Below are 19957 nucleotides of genomic sequence, written 5' to 3'. Positions count from 1 at the left end.
ATTGGGAGTGAGGAACGGGGATTCTGGAATTCTGGGATTAGGAGCAGGGATGGCGGCAGAGCCACCTCCCCCAGCAGCCTTTGTTGTCCAAGGCCTTGGCTGCTTCCAGGACAATCTGTGCCAGGGAACATCCCAAAACATCCAAACCCAAACTTCCCAGAACGTCCAAAAACAGCTGAAAACATCCCAGAATGTCCCAAAATCCCCTGGAATCTCCCGAGGCAGCACCATGCCTGCATCACCTCGATGTCCCCGCACTCCAGGGCCAGGCTGAAGCGCGTTTTCCCCAAAACACCCCAAAACATCCCCAAAAAGCCCCAAAAAGGCGCAGAGCTGCCGTCACCTCGATGTTGCCGCACTCCAGGGCCAGGCTGAAGCGCGTTTTCTCGTCCTTGACGAAGTGCAGAGCCACCTCGGGGTACCCCTTGCGCTGCAGGTACGCGATGATCGACTGCCCCACCAGCTTGGCGTTCCGCACCATGTGCAGCACCTGCCCAGGAGCCCAAAATCCCTCAGGAAAGACTCTTCCCAAAATCCTCGGGAAGGCTCTTCCCAAAATCCCTCAGGAAAGGCTCTTCCCAAAACCCTCGTGAGAGGCTCTTCCCAAAATCCCCAGGAACGGCTGTTTCCCAAATTCCTTGGGAAAGGCTGTTCCCAAATTCCTCAGAAAAGGCTCTTCCCAAAATCCCTGGGAAATGCTCTTCCTATCCTCAGGAAAGGCTTTGCCAGCCCCCATTCCCAAATGCTCCAGGCCCAAATTCAAAATCCTCAGGAAATCCTCCACTTTTCCCCCATTCCCAATCCCATTTCCCTCACTCCCAGTCCCACTTTTCCCCCATTCCCAATCCCATTTCCCTCATTCCCAAATGATTTCCTGACCTCACCAAACTTCCTGTGGAGTTTGAACCTGAACTCAGTTTTTCCATCATTCCCAATCCCACTTTTCCCTCATTCTGAACCCCACTTTTCCCTCATTCCCAGTCCCACTTTTCCCCAGTTCCCAATCCCATTTCCCCAACTTTTCCCATTCCAGATTTATTTCCTAACCTCATCATACTTCCTCTGTTGATGAGGGCGAGTTTGAACCTGAACTCAGTGGGATCAACGCAGAGCACACGAGGCTCACCCGCATTTTTCCATCATTCCCAATCCCACTTTTCCCTCATTCTGAACCCCACTTTTCCCTCATTACCAGTCCCACTTTTCCCCAGTTCCCAATGCCATTTCCCCCACTTTTCCCATTCCAGATTTATTTCCTAACCTCATCATATTTCCTCTGTTGACGAGCGTGAATTTGAACCTGAACTCGGTGGGGTCGATGCTGAGCACGCGGGGCTCACCCGCATTTTTCCATCATTCCCAATCCCACTTTTCCCTCATTCTGAACCCCACTTTTCCCTCGTTCCCAGTCCCACTTTTCCCCAATTCCTAATCCCACTTTTCCCCACTTTTTCCCATTCCCGGTTCATTTCCTGACCTCGTCGTACTTCCTGTTAATGAGGGCGAGTTTGAACGTGAACTCAGTGGGATCGATGCTGAGCACGCAGGGCTCACCCATGATTTTTCACCATCCCCAATTCCACTTTTCCCAACTTTCCCCCACTTTTCCCCACTTTTCCCCATTCCCAGTTCATCTCCTGACCTCGTCGTACTTCCTGTTGATGAGGGCGAGTTTGAACTTGAACTCGGTGGGGTCGATGCTGAGCACGTCAGGTTTTTCCCACCATTCCCAACCCCACTTTCCCCCACTTTTCCCTCTTTTTCCCCATTCCCGGTTCATTTCCTGACCTCGTCGTACTTCCTGTTGATGAGGGCGAGTTTGAAGCGGAACTCGGTGGGGTCGATGGTCAGCACGCGGGGCCGGCACTCCCGGTCCAGGCAGTACACGTTGTTGCCCTTCACCCGCGTCACGTAGATGGGCAGGTCCAGCGTGCGGATGATGCCGTGATCCCTGCGCCGGGGGGTGATCCCGGTCAGAATTCCTGACCGTCCCGGGGGGACATTCCCGGTCAGAATTCCCAACCGTCCCGGGGAATTGCGGGGGGACATTCCCGGTCAGAATTCCTGACCATCCCGGGGAATTCCGGGGGACATTCCCGGTTGGAATTCCTGACCGTCCCGGGGAATTGCGGGGGGACATTCCCGGTCAGAATTCCTGACCATCCCGGGGAATTCCGGGGGACATTCCCGGTTGGAATTCCTGACCGTCCCGGGGAATTCCAGGGGGACATTCCTGGTGAGAATTCCTGACCGTCCCGGGGAATTCCAGGGGGACATTCCCAGTGGGAATTCCTGACCATCCCAGGGAATTCCAGAGGAACATTTCCCGGCCAGAATTCCTGACCATCCCGGGGAACTCCGGGGGACATGCCCAGTCAGAATTCCTGACCGTCCCAGGGAATTCCAGGGGGACATTTTCCAGTGAGAATTCCCAGCCATCCCGGGGAATTCTCGGCCATTCTGGGGAGTTCCGGGGGGACATTCCCAGGGAGAATTCCCGGCCATCCCAGGAAAAATTCCCGGCCATCCCAGGAAGAATTCCCGGCCATCCCAGTGAGAATTCCTGGCCATCCCAGTGAGAATTCCTGGCCATCCCAATGAGCTCCCCGCCATCCCAGGGAATTCCCAACCATCCCAGTGAGAATTCCCAGCTATCCTGCACAGAATTCCTGGCCATCCCAGGGAGAGTTCCTGGCAATCCCAGGCAGATTTCCCAGCCATCTCAGTGAGAATTCCCAACTATCCCAGTGAGCTCCCAACCATCCCAGGGAATTCCTGACCATCCCAGTGAGATCCCAGACATCCCAGGGAAAATTCCCGGCTATCCCAGTGAGCATTCCCAGCCATCCCGGGGAGCATTCCCAGCCATCCCGGGGAGCATTCCCGGGGCGCATTCCGGGCTGACCCCGAGGTGACGGCGTATTTGATGTGGTTGCTGGTGGTGTAGATGAAGACGCCGCTCTCGTCCCAGGCGCCGCTCTTGACCCGGATGTTCTCGTGGATCTGGCACAGCGACTCCAGCTTCCGGTTACAGATCAGGATGGCTGGGAACGGCGGGAACACCGGGAATGAACGCCGGGAATGAACGGCGGGAACCAACGGCGGGATTAGCGGGAACGGCGGGAATAACGGGAACGAATGGCGGGAATGGCGGGAACCAACAGCGGGATTAGCAGGAATGGTGGGAATAGCGGGAATGGCGGGAACCAACAGCGGGATTAGCGGGAATGGTGGGAATAGCGGGAATGGCGGGAACCAACGGCGGGATTAGCGGGAATGGTGGGAATAGCGGGAACGGCGGGAACAACGGGAACGGCGGGAGGGAATGGCGGGAACCAACGGCGGGATTAGCGGGAATGGCGGGAACCAACGGCGGGATTAGCGGGAACCAACGGCGGGATTAGCGGGAATGGCGGGAATTGTGGGAACCAACGGCGGGAATGGCGGGAACCAACGGCGGGATTAGCGGGAATGGTGGGAATAGCGGGAAGGAATGGCGGTAACCAACGGCGGGATTAGCGGGAACCAATGGCGGGAATGGCGGGAATAGCGGGAACAAACGGCGGGAATGGCGGGAACCAACAGTGGGATTAGCGGGAATGGTGGGAATAGCGGGAACAACCGGCGGGAATGGCGGGAACCAACGGCGGGATTAGCGGGAACCAACGGCGGGATTAGCGGGAACCAACGGCGGGATTAGCGGGAATTGCAAGAATGGCGGGAACGATGGGAATAACGGAAACAGCAGGAATGGCGGGAACGGCGAGAATGGGGAATGGCAGGAACAGTGGGAATAATAGGATTGCGGGAATTACAGGAATGGGAATGAGAACGGGGATGGGGACGGGGATGGGGATGGGAATGAAGATGGGAATGGGAGCGGGAATGGGGACAGGGATTTTCCCCCGGAGCTCACCGTGCTTGGCCAGCAGGGCCACGTGGGACATGTCGGCCGACCAGATCACGTACTTCACCTTGGAGATCTTCACCGAGGCCAAAGTCCTGGGAAAATCCCAGATCCGGGATCAGGGAATGGCTCAAAATCCAGCCCTAGGATCCCAAAAAAACCCAGCAGACCCCAAAAGAACCCAGCAGACCCCAAAAGAACCCAGCAGACCCCAAAAGAACCCAGCAGACCCCAAAAAACCCCAGCAGACCCCAAAAAACCCCAGCAGATCCCAAAAAACCCCAGCAAGATCCCTTCTTCAGCCTTTCCCAGCTTTCCACAAGAACAAGCAGGATTTGGGGTGGGAAAAGAAGGATTGAGGGTAAAAAAAGTGGGATTTAGGGGGAAAAACCCCAGGATTTAGGAGGAAAAAAGTGGGATTTAGAGTAAAACCCCCAGGATTTAGGGTGATAAACCACCCAGGGTTTAGGGTGAAAAACCCAGAATTTGGAGCAGAAAAAGGCAAGGGTTTAGGTGAGGAATTCCTGGAAAAATCCTGGAAAATTCCTGGAAAATTCCTGGGAAATTCCCACCTTTTCTGCTGGACGTCGAAGAGGGTGATGGAGTCGGAGTCCCGGAGGAGCAGGTTCCCCGTGCCCGCGTAGAAAATCTCGTCGCAGTTGGGAACCGGAACCTTCTTGGTGATCTCGTTCTTCAGGTTCTTGATCAGGATCTTCCCCCGGGAAGAGAATTCCCAGATTTTGGGGGCAATTCCCAGATTTTGGGGATTTTTAGGGAAAGTGGGGAGGTTTTTGTGCCCTTTGGGCTGAAGCAGAATTGGGGTTTTCCAGGATTTTCCCCCTTTTTTTGAGGGAGCACAAAGAGCTGGGCTGGGAATCGGGGTTTTCCCAGAATTCCAGGATTTTGGAGGTTGGAAAAGCCCTCCAGGAACATCAAACCCAACCCAAATCCTGGGAATCCCTTGGATCCCTCCCGGGATGGGGATCCAGCCCTGCCTGAGCCCCTCCCGACACTTCCCAACCCTTTTGCCATGGAAAAATCATCCCAAATTTCCCACCCTGGCACAGCTCGAGGCCGTTCCCTCTTGTCCTGCCCCATTCCCTGGGATCAGATCCCAAATCCCCCCTGGATCAGATCCCAAATCCCCCCTGGATCAGATCCCAAATCCCCCCCTGGGATCAGATCCCAAATCCCCCCTGGATCAGATCCCAAATCCCCCCTGGATCAGATCCCAAATCCCCCCTGGATCAGATCCCAAATCCCCCCTGGATCAGATCCCAAATCCCCCCCTGGGATCAGATCCCAAATCCCCCCTGGATCAGATCCCAAATCCCCCCTGGATCAGATCCCAAATCCCCCCCTGGGATCAGATCCCAAATCCCCCCTGGATCAGATCCCAAATCCCCCCTGGATCAGATCCCAAATCCCCCCTGGATCAGATCCCAAATCCCCCCTGGATCAGATCCCAAATCCCCCCTGGATCCCCCTTTTCTCCAGGCTGAGCCACCCCAGCTCCCTCGGGATCCTCCATTCCCTTTTCCAGCTGCTCCAGCCCATTCCTGGTTTTCCCAGCCCTTTTTTTGGGATCAGGCCCCCCTGGATCCCATCCCCCTTATCCCATTTCCCGGTTTTTCCCGGGATCTCACCGAGTGCATCCTGTCCAGGACGGCGAATCGGTTCCGCGCCACCCACACGGCCGTGAGCCCCGAGGAGCGCTTCCCCTCCGGAGCTGGGACCCCAAAAAAAACTGGGATCAATGCGGGAATTCGGCCGGGATCAACCCAGGATTAACCTGGGATCAACCTGGGAATCCAGCTGGGATCAACCCAGGATCAACCTGGGATCAACCTGGGAATCCAGCTGGGATCAACCCAGGATTAACCCGGGAATCTGGCTGGGATCCACCCGGGATCAACACCGGAATTCAGCCGGGATCAACCTGGGATTAACCTGGGATCAAACCCGGAATCCAGCCAGGATCAACCCAGGATAAACCCGGGATTAACCCAGGAATCCAGCCAGGATCCACCTGGGATTAACCTGGGAATCTGGCTGGGACCCACCTGGGATCAACACCGGAATTCAGCCGGGATCAACCCAGGATTAACCTGGGATCCACCCAGGAATCCAGCCAGGATTCACCTGGGAATCTGGCCAGGATCCACCTGGGATTAACCTGGGATCAGCCTAGGAATCTGGCCGGGATACACCTGGGATAAACCTGGGATTAAGCCAGGATCAACCCTGGAATCCACCCGGGATCAACCTGGGAATCCATCCCTCAGGATGGGATTTAGGGGATGGGATTGGGATGGGATCCATGGGGTTTTGGGGATCAGTGGGATTCAGGGATTGGGATGGGATCCATGGGATTGACGGGATGGGGTTCAGAGCTTGGGATGGGACCCGGATTCCTCCTGGATTCACAACCCAGGATCCCGGAATTTTTGGGATCAGAAGGGACTCCCAATCTCTTCCCCCATCCCAGGCTGCTCCAGCCTCACACATTCCACAAAAATCCAAAGTTTTTGGCCAGAAAAGGCCCTGAAAATCCCCAAAATGTGGAACTCGAGGGTTTTTCCCCCAGAAATGAGGAATTTGAGGGATTTCTCCCAAAACTGCAAGATTTGAGGAATTTCTCCCAAAAACTGCAGCAGCTGAGGGATTTTTCAAAAAAATAAAGCAGAATTAGGATTTAGGGGGAAAAAAAATGGAATTTGGAGCAAAAAAACCAGGACTTTCCCCCAAAAAATGCAGAATTGGAGGATTTTTCCCAAAATCTTAGGGATTTGAGGGTTTTTCCCCCAAACCCTTCCCGAGGCCAGGCCCTTCTCTGTCCTCTGGCAGCTGAATTTTCCCTTTTCCCTCTTTTTTTTTTGGGCCCCAGCTGCTCCTCCATCAAATCCAGGCATTTGATTGATCTTCCCAATATCCCAGCTGGAAAAACTTCCCAAAAAAACGATTTTTGGTTGGTTTTTTTTTTTTTCTCCCCCGTTCTTTCCCTCCAAGTCCACCCCAGCAGGGAAATATTCCCTGCTCCAAACAGAATCCATAAATCCCTGGAAAAGGCCCCAAATCCATCAGCGCTGCCTGGCAGGGGGAGCAGCTGGGATTTAAAAACCAGGAGGCAAAAAAAATCCAATAATTTGGGAGTTTTCATCCCATTAAATCAAGGCTTGGAATCGTAAATTCCTCCCCCTCCCAAAAAAAAAAAACCCACGTGGAATTTGCCAGGAAGGGAAAACAAAATAATTCCTGGAATTGTCACTTTTAAAGGGTTTTTTTTTTGTGGATGAAACGTCCCAAAAATCCGCCTGAGATCCATCAACGTTGGACAGAGCCAGGAAATCTCCAGCTGGGAGGAAAATTTGGGAAGGGAGAGGAGAATTCCTGATAAAATATGGATGGGGGGCTGGAAAAGTTGGAATTTTTCAAGGGAAAGCTGCCAAAAAAACCTCAAAATTTGGGGTAAAACAAAAAAAAAAGGGGATTTTTGGGGAGAAATGGAGGGAAAAAGAGGGGAGGGGTGGGGATGGGAATTCCTGGGATTTTGGGGAGCTCAGGCCACACCCACCGTCGGGATTTTGGGAATCTGCGTCCTTGGGAATGGTGTACAGGTCGTAGGTGCTGTTCTCCAGGTTGCTGGCTCGCTGCAGGATAAAAACGGGGAAATTTAGGGATTCCTCCCCCAAAAAAATCAGGGATTTGAGGGATTTTACTCAAAAAAAACCCGGGGAATTTAAGGGATTTTCCCCCCACAAAATGAGAAATTTAAGGGATTTTCCCCCAAAAAACCCTGAGGAATTTAAGGGATTTTTCCCTCAAGAAAAGGAAGAATTTAAGGGATTTTCCCATTTTAAAATAAATGTGGGATTTGAGAGGTTCCTCTCCACCCCAAAAAAGTGGAATTTGAGGGATTGGGATTCCCCCCCACAAAAATCAGGGATTTGAGGGACTTTTCCCAAAAAATTCAGGGATTTGAGGGACTTTTACCCCAAAAATTCAGGGATTTGGAGACTTTTCCCAAAAAATTCAGGGATTTGGAGACTTTTCCCCAAAAATTCAGGGATTGGGATTCCCACCCCAAAAATTCAGGGATTTGAGAGATCTTCCCCCCCAAAAATTCAGGAATTTGAGGGATTTTCTGCCCCAAATCCGTGGAATTTGAGGGATTTTCTGCCCCAAATCTGTGGAATTTGAGGGATTTTTCCGAGGAGTGAAGCGGGATTGGAGGGGTTTTCCCCCAGAGTCGCGGATTTGGGGGATTTCTCCCCAAAATCTGGGGGATTTTGGGACTCACGGTGCAGAGCAGCACGGCGTTCTCAGCTGGGTTGTAGCTCATGCTGAACACCGGGAACTTGGAGCCGCTGGAAAAGAAAAAACGGGGAAAAAATGGGAAAAAATGGGAATTTGGGAAGGCTGGGGGTGTTTGGGATGGATTTGGGGGATTTTGGGAAGCCTGGGGTTGGTTCGGGATGGATTTTGGGAACTCCAGGATGAGTTTTCAGGAGAGATTTTGGGATGGAGTTTAGAGATGTTTGGGATGGGTTTGGGGATTTTTGGGGTGGATTTTGGGGGTTTCGGGAGAGGTTTTGGGGTGGATTTTGGGGTGGATTTCAGGGATTTGAGGGTGGGTTTGGGGGTGGGTTTTGGGGTGGACTCCAGGGATTTTTGGGGAGATTTCAGGGTGGATTTCAGGGTGGATTTCAGGGATTTCAGAATGGATTTTGAAGTGCATTTTGGGGATTTTGGAATGGATTTTGGGGTGGATTTCAGGGTGGATTTCAGGGATTTCAGAACGGATTTTGAAGTGCATTTTGGGGATTTTGGAATGGATTTTGGGGTGGATTTCAGGGTGAATTTTGGGGTGGATTTTGGGGTGCATTTTGGGGTGGATTTCTGGGATGGATTTTGGGATGGATTTCAGGGATTTTTGGGGGGATTTCAGGGTGAATTTTGGGGTGGATTTCAGGGATTTTAAAATGGATTTTGAGGTGCATTTTGGGGTGGATTTCGGGGTGGATTTCAGGGATTTTGGAATGGATTTCGGGGTGGATTTCAAGGATTTTTGGGGGGCTTTCAGGGTGCATTTTGGGATGGATTTCAGGGATTTTGGGGTGGATTTTGGGATGGATTTTGGGGGGGATTTCAGGGATTTTGGGGTGCATTTTGGGGTGGACTTCAGGGATGGATTTCAAGGATTTTTGAGAGGATTTTGGGATGGATTTCAGGGTGGATTTCAAGGATTTTTGAGAGGATTTTGGGATGGATTTCAGGGATTTCGGGGTGGATTTTGGGGTGGATTTTGGAATGGATTTCGGGGTGGATTTCAGGGATTTCAGGGTGGATTTCGGGGTGGATTTCAGGGATTTTGGGATGGTTTTCAGGGTGGATTTCAGGGATTTTGGGATGGATTTTGGGGTGCATTTCGGGATGGATTTCAGGGTGGATTTTGGGGTGGATTTCAGGGCGGATTTCGGGGCGGATTTCGGGGTGGATTTCAGGATGGATTGCGGGGTGGATTTCAGGATGGATTTCGGGGAGGATTTCGGGGAGGATTTCAGGGATGCTTGAGGGGATTTCAGGGTGGATTTCAGGGTGCATTTCGGGCTGGATTTCGGGGCGGATTTCGGGGCGGATTTTGGGGTGGATTTGGGGTGTTTTGGGCGGCGGGGCGCGCCGTGCCTGCGCAGCTGCATCACGGCCACGTCGCGGGAGCTGCCGAAGTCGAGCTGCCGCAGGAATCGATCCTTGACGTAGAACAGGGAATTGCCGTGCACGGCCAGCGCCGGCCGCTCCCGCTCCAGCTTGAACACCAGCATGCCCCCGTCGTGCCCTGGGGGAAACAGCGGGAATGAAAGCGGGAAAAACAGCGGGAATTCCAGGGAAAAACCCAGAATGACAGTGGGAAAAACAGCGGGAATGGCAGCGGGAAAACACCGGGAATGACAGCGGGAAAAACCCAGAATGACAAGGAAAAACACCAGGAATGGCAGCGGGAAAAACAGCGAGAATTCCAGGGGAAAACACCGGGAATGACAGCGTGAAAAACAACGGGAATTACAGGGAAAAACACCGGGAATGACAGCGGGAATGACATCAAGAAAAACAGGGAAAAACACCAGGAATGACAGCAGGAAAAACACCGGGAATGGCAGCAGGAATGACAGCGGGAATTACAGGGAAAACACTGGGAATCACAGCGGGAAAAACACCGGGAATTCCAGGGAAAAACAGGGAATCACACCGGGAAAAACACCGGGAATCACAGCAGGAATCACACTGGGAAAACACCGGGAATTCCAGGGGAAAACACCCGGAACTATACTGGGAATTCCAGGGGAAAACACCCAGAATTATACTGGGAATTCCAGGGGAAAACACCCGGAAGCACACTGGGAAAAACACCCGAAATTCAGTGGGAAACACCTGGAATTACAGCTGGAATTACACTGGGAATTCCAGGGAAAAACACCCAGAATTACACTGGGAATTCCAGGGGAAAACACCCGGAATTACAGCGGGAATTACACACAGACAGAATTGGGGGATCCCCAGCCGGAATTCGGGGATGCCCAGCCGGAATTCTGGGATTCCCAGCAGGAATTCCGGGATCCCCAGCCAGAATTCCATGATTCCCAGCCGGAATTCCGGGGTTCCCAGCCAGAATTCCCAGCTGGAACCCCGGGACTCACCGGCAGCGAAGAGGTTGAGGTTGGGATGCGCCGCCAGCACCCAGAACCGGTCGTGGTCGCGCCGGAACGTTTGGACGCCGGTCCTGGGAGGGGCAAAATCCCGGAATTGCGGCAATGCCGGGAATTCCCGGGATTCCCAAGGATCCCCCCCGCCCCGGGGAGGGGCACTGACCGCTTGGACATGTCCCAGACCCGGATGCTCTTGTCCTCGGAGTTGCTGAGGATCAGCTCCTGGCGCGGGTGGAACACGGCGCACGAGACGTTGTTGTAGTGGCCCCGGCACGTGTCCACCTCCCAGGCCTTGGACTCTGGGATCGGGGGGAAATCCAGGGAAAACGGGAAAGAAAAGTCATGGAATGGGGAGGGACCCCGGGGGAACGGGGAGGGACCCCAGGGGAACGGGGAGAAACGGCAGGGAAATGGGAAAAAACAGCCCAGAAAGGGAGAAACCAGCCCAGCACAAGGCAACCTGCCAGAGCTTGGGTTCTGGAAGAATTAGGGAAAAATCCAGGGAAAAAAATCCCAGAGGAATGAGGAAAAAACCTGGAAAAATGGGAGAAATGGTAGAGGAATGGGGAGAGGCCCCAGGGGAATGGGGAGAAACAGCAGGAAAATGGGAAAAAACGGCCCAGAAAGGGAGAAACCAGCCCGGCACATGGCCACCTGCCACAGCTTGGGTTCTGTGGGATTTGTAGGAAAATCCAGGGAAAACGGAAAAACATTCATGGAATGGGACAAAACCCCGGGAAAAAGGGAGGAATGGGGAAGGAAAAAAAGGGAAATGGGAGAAATGGGGATAAAACCCCTAGAGAACGAGAGGAATGAGGAGGAAAAAACTCCCCAGGATTGGGGAGAAAAAGCAGGAAAACGCTGGGATCGGGGGTGATTCCCGCTTTTCCCCGTCCCCACCAGGATCCCGAGGCTTTTTCCCATTTTTTTCCCGTTTTTTCCCGGTTTTCCCTCACCGTTCATCCTCCAGATCTTCACCTGGCGGTCGTCGGCCCCGGACACGATCAGGGGCATGGAGGGGTGGAAGGCGGCCCAGTTCACCCCCCGGTCATGGCCCTGGAAAAGCGGGAATGAGGCAAAATCCCGGGAAAAAGGGACAGGAACGGGGAAAACCAGGGAAAAACCCAGGGAAGGGGGAAAAACCCAGGGAAAAACCCAGGGAAGGGGGAAAAATCCAGAGAAAACTGGCCTGGAACGGGGGGAAAATGACAAGGGATGGGGAAAATCCAGGGAAAAAGGGACAGGAATGGGGAAAATCCAGGGAAAAACCCAGGGAAGGGGGAAAAACCCAGGGAAAACTGGCCTGGAACGGGGGGAAAATGGCAAGGGATGGGGAAAATCCAGGGAAAAAGGGACAGGAATGGGGAAAATCCAGGGAAAAATCCAGGGAAGGGGGGAAAAATCCAGGGAAAACTGGCCTGGAACGGGGGGAAAACGGCAAGAGATGGGGAAAATCCAAGGAAAAAGGGACAGGAATGGGGAAAATCCAGGGAAAATGAGCGGAATGGGGGAAAAACCCCCAGGAATGGGAGGAAAAGCGGGAAAATCCTTCTGGAATCCCTTCCCAGGACAGGGATTGAGAAGGGACCCAATCCAGCTGAGCTGAGAAATTCCAAACCATTCCCAAAGAATTTTGCAGATATCCGGGATTATCCCACCCCGGAGCCACCCCAGCCTTTCCCAAGGTTTTTCCCTTTTCCAGGAGGGATTTTCCCAGATTTCCCAGCCTGAGCCTCCCCTGGCAGAGCTCGGGGCCGTTCCCTCTTGTCCTGTCCTTGCTCCCTTGGGATCAGATCCCAAATCCCCCCTGGGATCAGATCCCAAATTCCCCCTGGGATCAGATCCCAAATCCCCCCTGAATCAGATCCCAAATCCCTCCTGGATCAGATCCCAAATCCCCCCCTGGATCAGATCCCAAATTCCTTCTGGATCAGATCCCAAATCCCCCCTGGGATCAGATCCCAAAGTCCCCCTGGATCAGATCCCAAATCCCCCGCAGGATCAGATCCCAAATCCCCCCTGGATCAGATCCCAAATCTCCCCTGGATCAGATCCCAAATCCCCCCTGGGATCAGATCCCAAATCCCCCCTGGATCAGATCCCAAATGCCCCCGGGATCAGATCCCAAACCCCCCCTGGATCCCCCTATTCCCAGCTGGGATTTCCCAGCGATTTCTCATGGATTTCCCAGGGATTTCCCAGGGATTTCCCAGGAATTTCCCAGGAATTTCCCGGGATTTTGGGAATCCCAGGCACCTCCAGCACGTGTTTGACCACGGCGTCGGTGGTGCCGAACAGATCCACGCCGGTGATGCCGCGCACGTCCGACTCCACGGCCCCGGGGGACAGGTTCTTCTTCCGGAGCCCTGGGAAGGGGAAAATCCCGGGAAAATCCAGGAAAAACCCCGGAAAACCAAAGGGATCAGCACCCGGAGCCAGCAACCCCCAGGGTTTTTCCCATCCCCGTTTTTCCCGCTCCGAGGGGGAGCCCCAGGGATTCCCGGCAGGGGTGGGGATCCAGCCCTGCCTGAGCCCCTCCCGATCTTCCCAGCCCTTTTTCCATGGAAAAATCATCCCAGATTTCCACCCTGGCACAGCTCGAGGCCACTCCCGCTTGTCCTGCCCCATTCCCTGGATCAGATCCCAAACTCCCCCTGGATCAGATCCCAAATCCCCCCTGGGATCAGATCCCAAGTCTGGTCCATCCCACCCCCATTCCCATTTTTCCCCTGGATCTTCCCGGATTTTTCCCCGGAATCTCACCGGATATATCCCACACTCTCACGGTCTGGTCCATCCCCATCCCCATTCCCATTTTTCCCCTGGATATTCCCAGTTTTTCCCGGATTCTCACCGGATATGTCCCACACCCTGACGGTCTGGTCCATCCCCATTCCCATTCCCATTTTTCCCATGGATTTTTCCCTGGATTCTCACCGGATATATCCCACACCCTGACACTCTGGTCCATCCCCATTCCCATTCCCGTTTTTCCATGGATTTCCATGGATTCTCACCGGAGATGTCCCACACACTGACGGTCTGGTCCATCCCCATCCCCATTCCCATTTTTTCCCGGTTTTTCCATGGATTTTCCCTGGAATCTCACCGGAGATGTCCCACACCCTGACGCTCTGGTCCATCCCACTCCCATTCTCATTTTATCCCAGTTTTTCCCGGTTTTCCCTGGAATCTCACCGGATATATCCCACACCCTGACGCTCTGGTCCATCCCACCCCCATTCCCATTTTTTCCCAGTTTTTCCCGGATTCTCACCGGATATATCCCACACCCTGACGGTCTGGTCCAGGCTGGCCGACACCACCAGGTCCTCGGCGGGGTGGAACTGGGCGCACATCACGTAGTGGTTGTGCCCTGTCAGGACGCTGAGCCCAAATTCCCGCAGGGAATTCCGTCAGAATCCCGGATCCCGGCGGGGCTGGGAGTCCTGGGGCTCCCCAGGGAGTTCGGGATCCAGGATTTATCCCCAGGGGGGATCCAGGAAGGGTTTGGGATGGGAAAGGCCCCAAAGATTCCCGGAATTCCGAGGGCAGCGACATTCCCAAAATCCCGGGGGGCTCCAGCCTGGCCTGGGCCCTTCCCAGGGACGGGGAATCCACGGAATCCACGGAATTCATGGAATTCCCTGGGCCCGGCCATTCCCGGCCCTCCCAGGGATGGATTCATCCCGGGATCCCAGGGGGGATCTATCCCAGAATCCAGGGAAGGGCTTATCCCAGTATTCCCAGGGAACCCCAGAACCCCACAATCCAAGGAATCCCAGAATCCCAGGGAAGGACCAATCTCAGGGAATCCCAGAATCCCAAGGAATCCCAGGAATCCCACAAGCCCAGGAAGGCCAGGGAAGGGTTTATCCCAAGTAATCCCAGGAATTCCCAGGATTTCCATGGAAGGGTTTATCCCAGGAATCCCAGAAATCCCAGGGGATCCCAGGATTCCAGTATTCCCAGGGAATCCCAGGCGTTTATCCCAGGAATCCCAGGAATTCCAGAATCCCAAGGAAGGGTTTATCCCAGAATCCCAGGGAATCCCAGGGATCCCCAAGATTCCAGGGAAGGGTTTATCCCAGGAAATCCCAAGAATTCCAGTATTCCCGGGAAGGGTTTATCCCAGGGAATCCCACAATCCAAGGAATCCCAGGATCCCAGAGAAGTGTTTGTCCCAGGGAATCCCAGTATTCCCAGGAAGGGTTTATCCCAGCTTTCCCAGGATCCCAGGGAAGGGTTTATCCCAGGAATTCCCAGCATTCCCAGGAATTCCGGGGCTCACCAGACGCAGGTGCGGGACTGCCAGTTCCAGACGCGGATGGTTTGGTCGTCGGACGCGCTCAGGATCCAGGGATATTCCTGGGAAAAAGGGAAAATCCGGGATTGGGGGGGGCTGGGGAGAGACCAGCCCCGGGAATTCCCCAATTCCCAGGGAAAAAAAAACCTTTGGGAATTGATTCCCTGGAAAAACAACCCCGGAATTCCCAGGAAGGGCATTCCCGCTGGGGGAGATTCCCAGGGAAATGAGAATTCCAGGAGAAAATTCCAACGGGAGATTCCCTGGGGGGGAGATTCCCAGCAGAAATCCCGGATTCCCGGGATAACCCTGCATTCCCAGAATTCCCAGGATAACCCTGGATTCCCAGAAAACCCCAGAATTCCCAGGACTCCAGAACTCCCAGGATAACGCCCAGGATTCCCAGGATAATCCTGCATTCCCAAGATAACCCTGCATTCCCAGAATTCCCAGGATAATCCCCAGAATTCCCAGGATAACCCTGCATTCCCAGAACTCCAAGGAAAAGCCCCAAATCCCCAGGATAACCCCAGACTCCCAGAATCCCCAGAATCCTCAGAAATCCCCAGGAATTCCCAGGAAAATCCCAGAATTCCCGGGATCCCCAGAACCCCCAGAAAATCCCAGAATCCCCAGGAAAACCCCCAAATTCCCAGGATCTCCAGAATCCCCAGAGCCCCCAGAATTCCCAGGAAATCCCCGGAATTCCCGGAATTCCGGGCTGACTCACGTGGTGGAAGAAGGTGGTGCGGATGTAGTCCAGGTGCCCCAGCAGGGTGAAGAGGCAGCGCCGCAGTTTGTAATTCCACACCTGCCATCCAGGGAATTCCATGGAAAATTCCAGAATTCCCAAAACCACCAGCACCAGCAGAATTCCCGGGTTTTTTGGGGATTTTTTGGGGTTTTTTGGGGGTTTTTTTCCGGGATTTTTTCCCTGTTCCTTCCCGCTCCGATCCCGGCCCCCCGTCCCAATTCCCGGATTTTATTCCCACAAATCCCGAGGTGGGATTGCATCCCAGCCCTTCCCAGGCCCCGTTTTTTGGGGAAAAAGGGGGGAATGAGAAGAGAGTGGGGAAAAAATGGAAGAAAATGGGGAAAAAATGGGAAAAATGGAAAAAAATGTGGGGAAAGTGGAGGGAAAAATGGGGGGAAAAATGGGGGGGGGGGGGGGAAATGGGGAAAAATGGGGGGAAAAATGGGGAAAAATTGGGGGAAAATTGGGGGGAAAATGGAGAAAAAATGGAGAAAAAATGGAGAAAAAATGGAGAAAAAATGCAGAAAAAATGCAGAAAAAATGGAGAAAAAATGGAGAAAAAATGGAGAAAAAATGGAGAAAAAAAGTGGGGAGAAAATTGGGAAAAATGGGGAGAAAATGGGGGGAAAAAGGGGAAAATTGGGAAAAAATAGGGGAAAAGTAGAGAAGATGGGAGGAAAAATGGGGAAAAATGGGAGAGAAATGGGAGGGAAATGGGAGGGAAATGGGAGGGAAATGGGAGGGAAAATGGGAGGGAAAATGGGAGGGAAAATGGGAGGGAAAATGGGAAAAAATTGAGAAAAAATTTAGGGAAATAATGGGGGAAAAATGGGGTAAAATGGGGGTGAAAAAAGGGAAAAATAGAAAAAAACTAAAGAAAAGAACTGGGGGGAAAGTGGAAACCCAGGAGGAAATTGGGGATGCTGACCTTGATCTTGTAGTCATCGCCCCCGGAGACGAAGAGCGGCTGCTGCTTGTGGAAATCGATGCCCCGGACGGGCCCTGCAACACAAACAGCCCCAGCTCCCTCTGCAGGCCTGCCCTGAGCCTGGGGGATTCTTCCTGATTTTTTGGAATTTTTCCTGATTTTTTGGAAATTTTTCCCGATTTTTTGGGATTTTTTTTCCCCAATTTTTGGGAATTTTTCCCCCCCAATCCCTGCAGTCAAAGCCGGCAGCGGGGCGGGTTCCAGGGATCCCCAAACCCCCAGAATTCCCAGATTTCTCCTGTTTTTTTCTCCTGGATTTTTTTCCAGAATTTTTCAATTTTTTTCCCTGGAAATTTCCCAGGAGTTTTCCCATTTTTTCCTCTTTTCCCCCATTTTCACCATCATGCTCCTTAAACCCATCCCTGAGGGAGCACACGGGACCCGCCCCAAACCTCAGGGAATTCTCCCCCTGGAACCAAACCCAGGAACCCCACGGGCTCAGAGGGATCCTGAAAACCCCAAAACCCCCAGAATTCCCGGATTTTTCCCATTTTTCCCCAGAATTCCCGGATTTTTCCCATTTTTCTCCATTTTCTCCCTGCTCTGACCGTTGTGCTCGTCGAACTTGTCGATGAGGGTGCACAAAGAACTCACCCCACACCTTTGGGAATTCTCCCTTGGACCCAAACCCAGGAGCCCCAAACCCCCAGAATTCCCGGATTTTTCCCAGAATTCCCCTTTTTTCCCCGTTTTTTCCCGATTTCCCCCGATTTCGCCCCATTCTGACCGTCGTGCTCGTCGAACTTGTCAATGAGGGTGCACAAGGGACCTGCCCCAAACCTTTGGGAATTCTCCCCCTGGACCCCAACCCAGGAGCCCCAAACCCCCAGAACTCCCGTTTTTTCCCCGTTTTTTCCCCGTTTTTTCCCCGTTTTTTCCCCGTTTTTTCCCGATTTCCCCCGATTTCGCCCCGTTCTGACCGTCGTGCTTGTCGAACTTGTCGATGAGGGTGCACAAGGGACCTGCCCCAAACCTTTGGGAATTCTCCCCTGGACCCAAACCCAGGAGCCCCAAACCCCCAGAATTCCCGGATTTTTCTGGATTTTTCCCGTTTTTTCCCAGAATTCCCGTTTTTTCCCGATTTCCCCCGATTTCGCCCCGTTCTGACCGTCGTGCTCGTCGAACTTGTCGATGAGGGTGCACAGGGGACCCGCCCCAAACCTTTGGGAATTCTCCCCCTGGAACCAAACCCAGGAGCCCCACAGGGGCACCCCAAACCCCGAGAATTCCCGGATTTTTCAGGATTTTTCCCGTTTTTTTCCCGGTTTTTTCCCGTTTTTTCCCGATTTCCCCCGTTTTTCCCCCATTCTCACCGTCGTGCTCGTCGAACTTGTCGATGAGGGTGCACAAAGAACTCACCCCAAACCTTTGGGAATTCTCCCCTGGACCCAAACCCAGGAGCCCCAAACCCCCAGAATTCCCGGATTTTTCAGGATTTTTCCCATTTTTTTCCCGTTTTTTCCCATTTTGGCCCCGTTCTGACCGTCGTGCTCGTCGAACTTGTCGATGAGGGTGCACAAAGAACTCACCCCAAACCTTTGGGAATTCTCCCTTGGACCCAAACCCAGGAACCCCAGACCCCCAGAATTCCCGGATTTTTCCCGTTTTTCCCCAGAATTCCTGTTTTTTCCCCGTTTTTGCCCATTTTTTCCTGTTTTCGCCCCGTTCTGACCGTCGTGCTCGTCGAACTTGTCGATGAGGGTGCACATGCGGTAGTCCCAGAGCTGGATGACGCCGTTGTGGAGGCTGCTCAGCACCCAGGGCCGCTTGGGGTGGAACGACAGCCCTGGGAAAACGGGAAAAAACTGGGAAATAAACCTGGGAAAGAGTGGGGGAAATGGGGAAAACCTGGGGAAAATCTGGGGAAAAAACGTGGGAAAAGGTGGGGGGAAAATGGGGAAAAAATGGGGAAAAAACCTGGGGAATAAACCTGGGAAAGGGTGGGGGAAAATGGGGAAAAACTGGGGAATAAACCTGGGAAAAGGTGGGGGAAAAATGGGGAAAAACTGGGGAAAACCTGGGAAATAAACCTGGGAAAAGGTGGGGGAAATGGGGAAAAACTGGGAAAACCTTGGGGAAAATCTGAGGAATAAACCTGGGAAAAGGTGGGGAGAAAATGGGGAAAATCTGGGGAAAAAACGTGGGAAAGGGCGGGGGGAAATGGGGAAAAACTGGGAAATAAACCTGGGAAAAGGTGGGGGAAAATGGGGAAAAACTGGGGAAATCTGGGGAAAATAAACCTGGGAAAGGGAGGGGGGAACATGGGGGAAAACTGGGGAAACCTCAGGGAAAATCTGGGAAAAATAACCCTGGGAAAGGGTGGGGAAAAATGGGAAAAACCTGGGAAAAATAAATCTGGGAAAAGGTGGGGAAAAACTGGGGGAACCTCGGGGAAAATCCAGGGGAAAATCTGGGAAAAATAAACCTGGGAAAAGGTAGAGGAAAATGGGGAAATCTGGGGAATAAACCTGGGAAAAAAGTGGGAAATAAACCTGGGAAAAACCTTGGGGAAAATTCGGGAAAAGGGTGGGAAATAAACCTGAGAAAAGGTGGGGATAAAATGGGAAAAACCTGGGAAATAAAGCTGGAAAAAAGCTGGGGGAAACCTTGGGGAAAACCTGGGAAAATGGTGGGAAATAAACCTGGGAAAAGGTGGGGAAGACCCTGGGAAAAGGGTGGGAAATAAATCTGGGAAAAACCTGGGAAAAGCTTGGGGGAAACCCAGGAAAAGGGTGGGGAGAAAACTGGGAAAACCCATGGAAAAATCATCCCAAATTCCCAGCCCTGGCACAGCTCGAGGCTGTTCCTGGGATCAGATCCCAAATCCCCCCCGGATCAGATCCCAAATCTCCCCTGGATCAGATCCCAAATCCCCCCTGGGATCAGATCCCAAATCCCCCCTGGATCAGATCCCAAATCCCCCCTGGATCAGATTCCCGATCCCCCCTGGATCCCGAATCCCCTTTCCCGAATCCCCTTTCTCCTCTCTCCCTCCTCTCTCCCCTCCTCTCCATCCCGATCCCTCCCGGCCCCTCCATTCCCTTCTCCAGCCGCCCCCGGCCCTCCCTCCATGACGGAACTCCCCCTTCCCCCGGCAGTTCCCCCTCCCCGCTCCCCGAACCCCGGCTTTTCCCGGTTCCTCCCGGTTCCTCCCGGTTCATCCCGGTTCCTCCCGGCCTTCCCCACCTTTCACCCGCGCCGATTTCGTCTCGAATTTGGTCAACATGGTCCCAGCCCGGCCCGGCCGCAGCCCGGAACCTCCACGTCGGCACCGCGGGACCGCCCCGGAAGCGGCACC

The 19957-nt window shown here is 53.4% G+C and overlaps 1 protein-coding gene across 1 annotated transcript in view; it reads right to left on the bottom strand.

Annotated features, from left to right (window-relative positions):
* The window catches only part of COPA (COPI coat complex subunit alpha), a 33154-nt gene extending 13210 nt beyond the window's left edge, over positions 1–19944 (bottom strand). Inside the window, exons 1-19 of the mRNA XM_084223020.1 lie at positions 19846–19944; positions 18332–18445; positions 16600–16673; positions 15648–15728; positions 14903–14979; positions 13889–13998; positions 12868–12977; positions 11568–11667; positions 10775–10910; positions 10603–10685; positions 9593–9743; positions 8208–8274; positions 7482–7557; positions 5554–5636; positions 4480–4619; positions 3917–4002; positions 2906–3044; positions 1789–1951; positions 344–490 (exon numbers count right to left, since the gene is read on the bottom strand). Of these exons, the coding sequence (XP_084079146.1) occupies positions 344–490; positions 1789–1951; positions 2906–3044; positions 3917–4002; positions 4480–4619; positions 5554–5636; positions 7482–7557; positions 8208–8274; positions 9593–9743; positions 10603–10685; positions 10775–10910; positions 11568–11667; positions 12868–12977; positions 13889–13998; positions 14903–14979; positions 15648–15728; positions 16600–16673; positions 18332–18445; positions 19846–19885 (1977 nt within the window). The 5' untranslated portion in view covers positions 19886–19944. The remainder of the gene's footprint in view (positions 1–343; positions 491–1788; positions 1952–2905; positions 3045–3916; positions 4003–4479; positions 4620–5553; positions 5637–7481; positions 7558–8207; positions 8275–9592; positions 9744–10602; positions 10686–10774; positions 10911–11567; positions 11668–12867; positions 12978–13888; positions 13999–14902; positions 14980–15647; positions 15729–16599; positions 16674–18331; positions 18446–19845) is intronic.
* Between the last annotated feature and the right edge of the window lie 13 nt (positions 19945–19957).

Source organism: Fringilla coelebs (assembly GCF_963513975.1).
Source record: "Fringilla coelebs genome assembly, chromosome: 29".
Classification (NCBI taxonomy): domain Eukaryota; kingdom Metazoa; phylum Chordata; class Aves; order Passeriformes; family Fringillidae; genus Fringilla; species Fringilla coelebs.
This window is presented reverse-complemented; position numbering and strand designations above follow the sequence as displayed.